Raw genomic sequence first — 13,198 nt, forward strand, 5'->3', positions numbered from 1 at the left:
CATGTATTTAATTAGACAGTAGAAAAGAAACAAATATAATAAAAAACTTAAGCATTCTATAAGTGAACCTTCAAAACATTGAGAAAGAAATCAGTCACATTATACGATTCCATTATATTAGGGGTGTCGAACTCAATCAGAGAAGGGGCCAAAATCTAAAATCCAGCCTAAATCGCGGGCCGAATGGTTTACTGAACAGTCATAAACTGACAATGTCATAAACTGACAGCGGAGTGCAGTGATGACAGCGCGGTGCGGGCCACAGTGCAAGGCCTGGCGGGCTGGATTTGGCCCGCGGGCCTTGTGTTTGACATATGTGCATTATATGAAATGACCAAAATAGGTAAACCTATAGATAGAAAGCAGGCCTGAGGTAATTGGCAGCAATGAGAAGTGATGAGTATGAGGTTCCTTTTTAGGGTGGTAAATATGTTCTAAAATTGACTGTGGTGATAATTTCACATTCGGTGACAATAAAAGCCACTTAATTGTAAACCTTAAAAGGGTAAACTGTATAGTACATAGATTATATCTCAATAAGGTTATTTAAAAATAACTTTCTCAGGCATTATATAACTTTCACAATTTTCTCACCTCAACTAGCTAACCAAACAAAGAAATAACAGATTCCAATCTTTATAAAATCAAAACTATTACATGTTTTTAGAGATTTTTATAAAATTACCCACATAATATGTTTAAAGCTTTTTATAATGGGTATACTACAGGCTGACTGCTTCATACTGATTCTCATAGTTTCAGTGGTAATCAAGAATTTACTATTGTTTTTAGGTCAAGCACATTCTAAAATGTATCATGTATTTAATTAGACAGTAGAAAAGAAACAAATATAATAAAAAACTTAAGCATTCTATAAGCGAACCTTCAAAACATTGAGAAAGAAATCAGTCACATTATACGATTCCATTATATTAGGGGTGTCGAACTCAATCAGAGAAGGGGCCAAAATTGTAATTTACTTAAATAACATGGAAAATAATTCAGTTAAGCCTTCAGCAACATGAAAACTGTAAAAACACCAACAATGAATAATTTTACCAATACCAAAAATACTTAATTCTCAAATATCACATCCACTTGTCACCTAAAACAGGTCAGAACAAAAAGTTAAAAATTACCTGATTTAAGAATGAAAGCATCTCAATTTAGACTCAACAATTTAAATTTAAAAATTAGAAGGTAATTTGCTATCAAAAGTAAACTGCACAAAAGCATTGAGGTAAAGAAGTTTAAAAAAAGAACTTACCATTTGAAAAGTAACCTATTCAAGTTACCTAATAACTTTTCAGTACCAAATCACATAATATACCCAATAAAATACTTGAAAGACAGTCAAATCTTTTTTAGAAATTCCTTTAACAGATTTAGACACCTCTTTATATTATAATCAAATGTATAACCCACCGAACCAACAGCACCAAATCCAGTATTGGTCTGCCCAAAGAGACCTGTTCCTGTTCCAAATGCTGTCCCAGTGCTGGTGTTTGTAGCTGTCCCAAAAAGACCTCCTGGCTGCGAGGCTTGGGTTACTCCAAATAAACCCTGCAAAAAGTAACCTAGATTAAAAGATGTCCTACAGTAATCAGATTAAGAGTCTTTCTTAAATTAGTAATAGTTGACTTTTCTAGTTTATGTGATAAGTACTGTCTTTAACACTCTATATAGAGCATTTCTTCACAACAACCCTAAAAAGCTGGGCCATTTTCCAAAAGAAAATAAACCTCAGAGCAGTCAGTTTGACTAATATGTCACAGCTACTGAGTGGCAGAACCAAATTTCAAATAAGCAAGGCTTGTATCACCCAATGTTTAAGATATTTTACTTACGCATTAGTTTACAAAAGAAAGTTACTGTATTAATGGACTATTGTTGAAGTGACAACTTAAAGTAGTGTTTTTAAACAGTTTCATTGAGACATAATTTTTTTTTAAATATATTTTATTGATTTTTTACAGAGAGGAAGGGAGAGAGATAGAGAGCTAGAAGCGTCGTTGAAAGAGAAACATCGACCAGCTGCCTCTTGCACACCCCCTACCGGGGATGTGCCCGCAACCAAGGTACATGCCCTTGACCGGAATCGAACCCGGGACCTTTCAGTCCGCAGACCGACGCTCTACCACTGAGCCAAACCAGCTTCGGCCATTGAGACATAATTTACGTATCATAAAATTTACTCATTTATAGAAGACTATTTAATGGTTTTGTGTAATCACCCTCACTCTCTAAGTTTAGAACACTTTTATCACTATAAAAAGAAACCGCTGGGCCTGGCTGGTGTGCCTCAGTGGTTGAGCATCGACCTACTAACCAGGAGGTCAGTTTGATTCCGGGTTAGGGTACATGCCTGGTTTGCAGGCTCGATCCCCAGTAGAGGGAGTGCAAGAGGCAGCAAATCAATGATTGGTGTTTCTATCTTATCTCTCTCCCTCTCTCCTCTCTGAAATCAATAAAAATATATATATATAAAAAAAAACCCAACCCATTAGCAGTTACTGCCCTCCCATTCCTAGATAACCAATCACTAATCTACCTTCTGTTTCCATGGATTTGTCCATTCTGAACATTTCATATAAAGGAATGATATAAAATGTGGTATTTGGTGAATGGCTTCTTTCACTTAGCATGTATAAAGATCCATCCATGTTATAGAATATATCAGAATACTTCACCCTATATTATCCTAATAAAAGGGTAATATGCAAATAGACCGAACAATCAAAGCATAATATGCTAATGATATGCTAAGGATGCTCAACTGCTCGCTTGACATGCACTGACCACCACAGGACAGATGCTCTGACCGGGACTGAGCAAGATGGGCTAGGCACACCCTGGAACCCTCCTGAGATTCCTCCCCAGCTCAATTGTGCACTGGTGGGGTCCTTCAGCTAGGCCTGCACCCTCTCGCAATCTGGGACCCATCGGGGAATGTTAGAGAGCCAATTTCAGCCCGGCCCCACAGGCCATTCCCCTTGGGAGAGCGCCAGACGCAGAGCGCATGGCTGGCAGGGCTATTGGCTGGTGAGCGCTGCTGCGGCAGTGAGGATCGCTCTGAGCCTGCGGCAGGCACAGTGGGGCCAGGATGAACAGGAGCAGCAACCTGTAGCAGGTTGGAGCTACAGGCTGTGTTGCGACTGTGGGTTTAGGCCCAATCCCCGCAAGCCACCCAGAGGGACCCCACCCATGCACAAATTCGTGCACCCGCCCTCTGGTTATCTATATTTATAAAAACCCAGTGACTGGAACGCTGGAATGACTGGTAGCTATGATGCCCACTGCAGTGGCCAACCGTCCATCATGGGTGGGGCCAACTGGAACCCAGCCGTGCATGAATTGTGCAATGGGCCTCTATAGTCAAATATTCTAGAGTGTGAGTGTGTGAGTGTTTGTGCGTATATATCATACTTATTTATCCATTCATCATTGATGGACATTTGGGTTTTTCCACCTTTTGGCTGGTATGAAAGTCCTGCTATGATACAAGTTTGTGTATAAGCCTTTTGATGTTTTAAATGTTTTTACTAACTTTTAAAGCGAGGAAGAGAGAGAAAATCGAAGATTGATTGGCTGCCTCCTGCACGCCCCCCTACAGGGGATTGAGCCTGCAGCCTGGGCATGTGAGACAACTTGGTACACGGAACAATGCTCAACCCACCAAACCACACTGGCTGGGCTATATACAAGTTATTATGTTTTCATTTCTCTTGGAGAAATATCAAGGTGTACAACTTGGTATTTATTCCTGGTATATATGGTAACTCTGTTTAACATTTTTAGGAAGCACCAAACTGTTTTTCAAAGTGATTACATATATGAGAGTTCCAAAATCTTTGAAGTGGTATCTCATTGTGGTTTTGATATGCATTTCCATGATGACTACTGATTATCTTTTCATCTACTTATTAACCATTTGTATATCATCTTTGCAGAACTGTCTAATCAAGTCTTTAGCACCCCACCCCACCCCCTTTTTTTTTTTACTTTGGGCACTTTAAAAAAGTTGTTTTGTTACTGAATTATAAGCATTCTTTACACATTCTAGATGCAAGTCATTTATAAGATATATGACTTGAAAATATTTTCTCCCATCTTCAGGCATTCTATTTGTTTTCATGCTAATAAACCTTCGATCCACAAATTTTTTAATTTTGATAAAGCCCAATCAATTTTTTTTAATTTGCTGCTTTTGATGTTAAATCTAAGGAACCACTGCCTAACTTGTTTTCCTCTAAGAGTTTTATATTTTAGCTCTATATTTAAGAACTTAATCTATTTCCAATTAATTATTTCTATTGATTTCAGAGAGAAAGGGAGAGGAAGAGAGAGATAGAAACATCAATGATGAGAGAAACACTGATTACCTGCCTCCTGCAAGCCCCCTACTGGGGATCAAGCCCGCAACTTGGACATGTGTCCTTGACTGGAATTGAACCTGGAACCCTTCAGTCCACAAGCCAGTGCTCTTATCCACTGAACCAAACCAGTAAGGGCTATTTTTAGTTAATTTTTATAGTTACAACCATGGTGAGAAGAAACAGTACAACTTCATTCTTTTTGCACATAGAAAATTAGTTGTCTCAGCACTACTTGTTGAAAACATTTTTTCCTTACTATATAGTACCTTGTTATCTTATTGAAAGTCACTTGTCGATCAACCAAAGGACTTGTATGTATACATATAAGCCTAACCAATGGACACAGACACCAGGGGGGTGAGGGCATGAGTGGGAGGCGGAGGCCAATGGGAGAATAAGGACACGTATGTAATACCTTAATCAATAAAGAAAAATAAGCCGAAACCGGTTTGGCTCAGTGAATAGAGTGTCGATCTGTGGACTGAAAGGTCCCAAGTTCGATTCCGGTCAAAGGCATGTACATTGGTTGAGGGCACATCCCCAGTAGGGAGGCAGTTGGTCGGTTTCTCTCTCATCAATGTTTCTAGCTCTCTATCTCTCTCCCTCTCTGTAAAAAAATAAAAAATTAAAAAAATTAAAAAATTAAAAAAATAAAAAGAACTGCATTTCTTAAATATAAATAAAGTCAACGTCTATAAACGAGAGGGTTAATTTCTGACTCTCAATTCTGTTTCACTGATCTATGTGCATAATATTATGTCTATAGCACACTGTATTTTTAAAAAATATTTTTATTGATTTCAGAGAAGGGAGAGGGAGAGATAGAAACATCATTCACTGATCTGCTAACTCCTGCTTGCCACTTACTGAGAATGGAGCCCACAACCCAGGCATGTGCCCTAACCAGGGATCGAACCCTTACCGTTTTCCAAGCTTTCTTCTTTTTCAAGAATGCTTTGGCAATGTTAGGTTCCTTTCTAATTCTTTTTGATTCTTTATATCGTAAAACTGTGTCAAGCACTTTCTCGGTACCTAGTGAGGTGATCATGTGTGTTTTGTACTTTATTCTATTTCTACGGCTTATTATACTGTCACTAGAGGCCCAAAATTCATGCACTCAAGGGTGTCCCTCAGCCTGCACCCTCTCGCAGTCTGGGAGGAGCCCTCGGACATCGTTAGTGCTGCCACGGAAGCAAGAGAGGCTTCTGCCACCACTGCCACTGTGTAGCCACCATGAGCCTGGCTTCTGGCTGAGCAGCACTCCCGCTATGGGATTGGGCTGAAACTTGCTCTCCAACATCCCCATAGGGGTCCCAGATTGCAAGAGGGCACAGGCCAGACTGAGGGACCCCACTGGTGCACAATCAGGGCCAGAGAGAGATGCAGGAGGTTGGTCAGCCGGGAGGGACCGAAGGAGGGCTCCAGGACATGTCCGGTCCATTTCACTTAATCCCAATTGGCTGGACCCAGCAGCAAGCTAACCTACTGGTCGGACTATCTGCCCCCCGTGGCCAGTGCATGTCATAGTAGCGGTTGAGCAGCCTTAGCATATCATTAGCATATTACGCTTTGATTGGTTGAACACTGACTGGTCAAATGGACACTTAGATATTAGGCTTTTATTATGTAGAATATGATGAACCAACTTTTCTGGGATAACTCCCATCTGGTCATGGCATATAATCCTTTTTAATATACTGCTACGGTTTGCAAGTATGATATTTTGATGATTTTGGGGAGTCTAGCTGTACTTATTTTTTCATCAGGCAGTTTCTCTAAAACTCTGAACGTGCTAAAAAAATTAGAGACAGACCTGGTAAATTCCAGGAATTCTAATAAAAAAGCATACCTTTAACATTATACTTTCCTAAAAGAATCCCTAGATTAAAAACTACACAGAAACAGCATCTACCCAATATGGCTCTCAGATCTGGCTCTCCCTTTATTTTAATTAACTAAACTTCTTTGCCTAACTCTGCTTAAGGAAAAAACTAAAAGAACATTTTGAATATAACCAGTAATTTATAACTCTTTTCTCCTACAATCTACAGAATGGCTGGAGTCAATGCCCTGAAGTGTAGCTTTCAGTTGGCAAACTGTAGCACACCCAGCTGCTCTTAGTGATAAGAAAATATGCTCAGAAAAGATAAGTGACTTGCTCTATAGCCTCTCAATGAATACACAGAGCCTAAAATACAATCTATGTATTAATTACTCAACTATTTTGCTCTCTTCCCATTACTACATACCATCAATCCTTAAGAAAAGTAGTACAGGTAGAACTTGCTTTGACATGATAAAATCCTCATTACTTAGCTCTATAAATATCACCTGGAGTTACCAGGTGTCCCAGTTACTAATGAGAACGTGTTGTTGTTTTTTTTTTTCATTTTTTTATTAAATTATTATCTGTGTACATATTTTAACATTGCCCCCCCAAGAATGTTTTTTAATAGATGAAATTACACATATATTGATATATGCGATATGATATGTATGCTATTTTGTTGTATTGACAACAAGCTTCAAAACTTCATATGTCAAATTTGCTGAAGGTGTTAACATCATAGATGTTTTTATGCTTAAAAATGTCAAATTTCATGCCAAAAAAAGCATTTACAGTAAGTTTCAATTCATTACTTTTATTTTGAAGAAAAGTGCTGCTGAAAAGTTATCGAATAATTTGGTAAGCTTATGGTGAACATGCGCCATCTCAAGATACTTATGAATGCTGGTTTAAATGCTTTAAATGCGATGATGATTTCGATGTTAAAGACAGAGAATATCCAGGTCAACCGAAAAGTTTGAAAACCAACAATTACAAGCATTATTGGATGAAGATGCATGTCAAACTCAAAATAACTTACAGAAAGAGTAAATGTTGCTCAGGAAACAATTTTTGATCATTTACAAGCAATGGGAAAGATTTTAAAGAAAGGAAAATGGGTGCCATATCAACTGAACGAAAGACAAATGGAAAACCGAAAAGTCATCAGTAAAATGTTGCTTCAATGCATGAAAGAAAGTCTTCTTTGCATTGAATTGTGACTGGCGATAAAAAGTGGATTTAGCCCTGACCGGTTTGGCTCAGTGGATAGAGCAATTGCCTGTGGACTCAAGGATCCCAGGTTCGATTCTGGTCAGGGGCATATGCTTGGATTGCGGGCACATAACCAGTGGGGAGTGTACAGGAGGCAGCTGACTGATGTTTCCTCTCATCAATGCTTGTGGCTCTCTATCCCTCTCCCTTCCTCTCTGTGAAATCGATATATTACATAATTTTTTTTTAAAAAAAGGATTTATTTTGAGAATCCCAAACACACAAAATCATGGGTTGATCCAGGTCAACCATCAACATTGACTCAAGGCCAAATCACTTCAGAAAGAAGACAATGCTCTGTGTTTGGTGGGATCAGGCAGGAAGGTATGGTGTATTATGAATTTCTAAAACCAAGTGAAACCATTAATACTGATCGCTACCAACAACAAATAATCAATTTGAACCACGCTTTGATTGTAAAACAACCAGAATGTTCCAGAAAACACAGCAAAGTAATTTTGCTTCATGATGACGCACCATCACACATTTCAAAACCAGTTAAAGACATGTTAAAAGACCTTGCCTGGGAAGTATTAACCCTCCTGCCATATGCATCATACCTTGCTCCTTCAGATTACCACTTGTTCCGATCAATGGCACATGCACTTTCTAAGCAGCACTTTAAAATGTACAAAGAGCCGAAACCGGTTTGGCTCAGTGGATAGAGCGTCAGCTTGCGGACTGAAGAGTCCCGGGTTCAATTTCAGTCAAGGGCATGTACCTTGGTTGCGGGCATATCCCCAGAAGGGGGTGTGCAAGAGGCAGCTGATCAATGACTCTCTCATCGATGTTTCTAGTTCTCTATCTCTCTCCTTTCCTCTCTGTAAAAAATCAATAAAATATATATATTTTTTAAAAAGCTTTATTTTAAAAATAAATAAATGAAAATAATAATAAAATGTACAAAGAAGTGAAAAATTGGTTCTCTGAAATGACTTGCCCCAAAATAAGAAAAGTTCTATTAGGATGGTATCCACAAATTACCTGAAAGATGGGGGAAATGTGTAGCTAGCAACGGACATTATTTTGAATAAAGCACTTTTGATGTTTCCCTTGAAATTATAGTGTTTACTTTGATTACAAAATCCGCATTACTAACCGGTACACCTGGTATGTAAGGGCCTGTTTTCTTACCATGGTGTTGGTGCTCGGCTGTCCTATAGTGCTGGTATTACCAAAGGAAAAGCCAGTGTTCTGGGTGGTTGTGGCCTGGGCAAATGGTTTGTTGAAGAGGCTGGTAGTCTGCTGATTCTGTTGGCCAAAGAGACCACCTGGATTTGTTCCAAATCCAGTCGTACCTTTCAGGAAATAGAAATAAAGAAAAAAATAAATGGAGGGCAAAAGACCCCAAATCTCACATTATCCAGTTGCTACAACAGACTTATTATATGGATTACCTATCTCTATTGCCCTACTCAAAATGAATAACTGTTTCATTTTCCATCCTTTCACCTAACTCCAGATTTCCTTCAGACTTAATTCTTAGAATAATACGGACTCCAAGTGATCTTCCTTAAGCCCATAACTTTCTTCTATATTAGAAGAACACATGCTACATTCGAAGTCTATGTGTGCATTTTAACCTTGTTACACTAAGTTGTTTTTTTTTTCAGAACAGAGGCCTTCTCTTTATATCAATATATTCAGCATAGGATTGCGACATGACAATACTCAAAGAATATGTGGTTAAACGAAATCACAGAATACAAAGACTGAAGAGAATGTTAAATGCCACTTAAAATGTGTTTATTAGTGTATTTTTTGGGTTGTGTATATAGATCCCTCTAGAAATCTATGAAAAGTCTATCTTTTGCTATTTTTCCTGAGGCAAACTGGTGGCTTAGTGAGAGAAAGAAAAGCTATTTGGTTACAAATACTTTTTAAAAATTAGTTCATAAACTTTATATCATGTAGATATATATTTATAAAGTAATTTAGTAATTACCCTAGACTTCTTTCACACCTCACAACAAATCAATCTATTAGCAAATCCCACTAGTTCTATAGTCAAATAGACATTCTTACCATTTCCACAGCACCATTCTCATTCAAGCCACATCATCTCTCATGTAAATAGAGCACTAGCTTTTTTAACTGATTTGTTTCCACCCATGTCCCCTGCAATCCACTCTTAATATAGCAGCTACCAGAATGATCCTTCACTCACAGTCATATGTTACCTCATCAGTCCTAGCTGATATGGCTCCGTGGGCCCTGGTTAAAGGATCAATCCCTGCCCCTGGTCAGGATGTGTGTAGGAGGTAACCAATCGAGGTGTCTCTCTCACATATATGTTTCTGTCTATCTCTCTCCTTCCCTTCCACTCTCTCTAAAAATCAATGGACTGCAGCCAAGCCCAGGGTGGCCAGTCCAGGAACACCCAGACCCGGAGTGGCCGGGCCCGGAAAAGCCGGGCCCAGAACAGCAGTAGCCAAGCCCAGAGCATCCAGGCTAGGAGCGGCCAGGCTGGGAGCGGCCGGGCCCGGGGCAGCCGGGCCCAGAGCAGCCGGGTCGGGTGCAGCCAGGCCCGGAACAGCAGCTGCCAGGCTGGGAGCGGCCAGGCCCGGAGCAGCCGGGTCTGGTGCGTCCAGGCCCAAAGCAGCGGCTGCCAGGCTGGGAGCGGCCAGGCCTGGAGCAGACGGGTTTGGTGCGGCCATGCCTGAAGCAGCGGTTGCCAGGCTGGGAGCATCCAGGCCCGGAGCAGCCGGGTCTGGTGTGGCCAGGCCCGGAGCAGCAGCTGCCAGGCTGGGAGCGGCCAGGCCCGGAGCCGCCGGGTCGGGTGCGGCCATGCCTGGAGCAGCAGCTGCCAGGCTGGGAGTGACCAGGCCCGGAGCGGCAGGGCCCGGAGCAGCCGGGCCCAGAGCAGCCGGGTCGGGTGCGGCCAGGCCCGGAGCAGCAGCAGCCAAGTCCAGAGCAACTAGGTCGGGAGCGGCAGTGACCAGACCCGGAGCAGCTGGTTGTGGAACGAACCAGAGCAACAGAGGCCAGGCCCGGAGCAGCCAGGCCCGGAACAGCTCGCTCCTCGCCTGCCCCTGCCCCACGGCTGCCTCTCAGACATGGCTAGAAACTTTTGTGAGAACTTGAGGGTCTGCTGAATCAAGTGATGAAGGCTTAGATCTGGATGTGTTGAGTTAGTATAGGGCTGGGGTGTTGATCTGTGAGTGCCTTGGGTGGGGCCTGGATGAGGCTGGTTGACCTATTTGGAAATGTCTTTTGTGTGAAGTGTATCATTGGGCATGTGGAGGTATTATTGATATGAGAAAACGCTAAGTAACTGATTTACTATCTGAAAAGGGATTTACTATCGGGGAAAGGGAGGGAGGAAGAGACTGAACATAAACTGCACCTATGGATGAGGACAATGGGGGATGTGGAGGGGGCGGAGGGTTTGGTGGGAACCTGGTGGAGGGGGGAAGAAATGAGGAACCTTTGTAATAATATGAACAATAAATATTGATTTAAAAAAGAAAAAGAAAAGAAAATAAATAAAATAAAATAAAAATCAATAGACTGGCTGGTTTGCTCAGTAGTTGAATTTTGACCTATGAATCAGGTCATGGTTCAATTCCTGGTCAGGGCACATGGCTGGGTTGTGGGTTCGATCCCCTGTATGGGGCAGGCAGAAGGCAACTGATCAATTATTTTCTCTCATTGAGTCTCTCTCTCTCTCTCCCCCTCTCCCTTCCTCTCTATGAAATCAATATATTAAAAAATAAAACCAATGCAAAAATATACTTGGGTGAGGATTAACAACAAAAAGTTACTTCATCAGTAAAGCCCTCTTTAACCATCTTCATTTAAAACTTTATGCCTCCCCACCTCCCCCAAAACACCTGGCCCTCCTCATTTCTTCAGCATCCCTGAATTTTTTTTTTTCCAATAGCACTTATGATGTTATTTTTAGTTATGGTTTACTTTTAGTTGTCTGTCCCTCCTCAATATAGCCCAATATGATGTCAATTGCTTACTAGTTCCAAAGGCTGATTTGTTCTGACCATATGCAAAGCCTGAATTAGTAGTGGAGGAGCTGAAGAGTCCTGTTGCACTAGACGTGGCTGGAGAAGACCCAAACAAGCCAGTTGTGGTACCTGCTCCCACCTGGTTCTGGGGGCCTTTCCGGTTTGCCTGATAATCCTCTAAACGAAGTTCCTAGAGGGAAAACATATTTCCAATCTTACTATGCATCCAAAAATTTATTTAGGAAACTTACACCTGAATATAGTATTTAAGTTCCATAGTCACACAAAAACCATGACTAGAAAACTGAAAACTACAAATGACATTAACTTATTGTCATAAGAGAAAACATTCTCAATAATGTATAATGCCATTAAAATCTATACCATTTTTTTTCCATAAAAGTACAGGCCAAAGAATCAACCCATCTTAATCTTAATTTTCTTTTATAAACAATAACTTTTTTAATTGAAAATTTTATTCAACATACAACATTTTCCAGCAAAAAGGCAATATAAAAGAGTTGATGTACTCTGCTACTACAGAAACAAATAATACTGGAAAAGGATGAAAATAAGAGTGATTTGCAATTCTATTTTACTGCACTGAAAATTAGACATGCAGGTGGCATTAATTCCAAAATAAAAGGTCAGGACTTTTTACAAAGTTAACAGCATACTAACCATTAATGATCATGCCTTTTTTGCTAAAAGGAGCTTTTTTTTTTTTTTTCATTCCACCTGTCCCATTTTAAGGAAATTTTATCTATAATTTTTCGCCTGCATATATGAACTCTTAAGATCATTAAGTTTGAGAAGCAGCTATCAGACTGTCAAACCTGAGAGGGAAGGTAGGGGAAGGTGGGGTTAAGGGGGAGAGATCAACCAAAGGACTTGTGTGCATGCAAATAAGCCTAACCAATCCAATGGTCATGGACAACAGGGGGGTGGAGGCATATGTGGGGAGGGGTTTGGGATGGGAATGGGGGGATGAGGACAATTATGCAATACCATAACGAATAAAGAAAATTTTTTAAAAAGATCATTAAGTTTGCAAGAGGCAGCATAGTACACATGCCTCAATTATACTTAACTTTTCCATTTCCATTTAATAAAAAGACCCCAGCCAATAGCTGACAGAAGTGAGAACAGTTTATTGGAGAGTGATAGCCCTGGGTGGTTTGGCTCAGTGGATCGAGTGCTGGCCTGCGGACTAAAGGGTCCCGGGTTTGATTCTTGCCAGGGCCAGGTTGTAGGCTCGATCCCCAGAGGGGGGCATGGAATAGGCAGCCGGTCGATTGATGATTCCCTCTCATCATTAATATTTCTATCTGTCTCCCTTCTCTCTCTCTGAAATCAATAAATTTATTAAAAGAAAAAAAAAATTTAATTTTTTAAAAGATCCAGGTAGCACCATGGCTGGATGGCTCAGTTGAACACCGTCCTGTGCACCAAAAGGTTGCCGGTTTCATCCCCAGAGACAACCGACAGAGGTCTCTCTCTCTTTTTCTCTCTCTTTAAAAATCAATTAAAACATATCCTCCAGGGAGGATTTAAAAAACAAACAAACAAAAAAAAAACAGGCAGCCTGAGGATAATTCTTTCAGTACAATGCTTTTTATTTTTTAGTATAACAATCTTGCCTACTCCCACTCCAAATGTAAAAATCAACAGGTTAAAATATGAAGGATTCTGGAGAGTTCAGAAAACTTAAGGAAAGAAGGAATAAAGTTTAGTAGTTTTGTCTCCTAAGTCATGATGTTTCT

General features: G+C 40.4%; 1 protein-coding gene across 7 annotated transcripts in view; it reads right to left on the minus strand.

The window, feature by feature from the left end:
* Positions 1-13,198, minus strand: part of NUP98 (nucleoporin 98 and 96 precursor) — a gene marked incomplete at its 3' end in the record, with an annotated part of 99,637 nt that overhangs the window by 68,660 nt on the left and 17,779 nt on the right. For all 7 annotated transcript variants that reach the window (XM_084894153.1, XM_084894150.1, XM_084894152.1 and 4 more), the window contains exons 7-9: positions 11,445-11,625; positions 8,611-8,774; positions 1,426-1,563 (exon numbers count right to left, since the gene is read on the minus strand). In XM_084894153.1, coding sequence (XP_084750279.1) covers positions 1,426-1,563; positions 8,611-8,774; positions 11,445-11,625 — 483 coding nt within the window. The remainder of the gene's footprint in view (positions 1-1,425; positions 1,564-8,610; positions 8,775-11,444; positions 11,626-13,198) is intronic.

The sequence above is a fragment of the Pipistrellus hanaki genome, assembly GCF_964339955.1.
Source record: "Pipistrellus hanaki genome assembly, chromosome: 9".
NCBI lineage: Eukaryota > Metazoa > Chordata > Mammalia > Chiroptera > Vespertilionidae > Pipistrellus > Pipistrellus hanaki.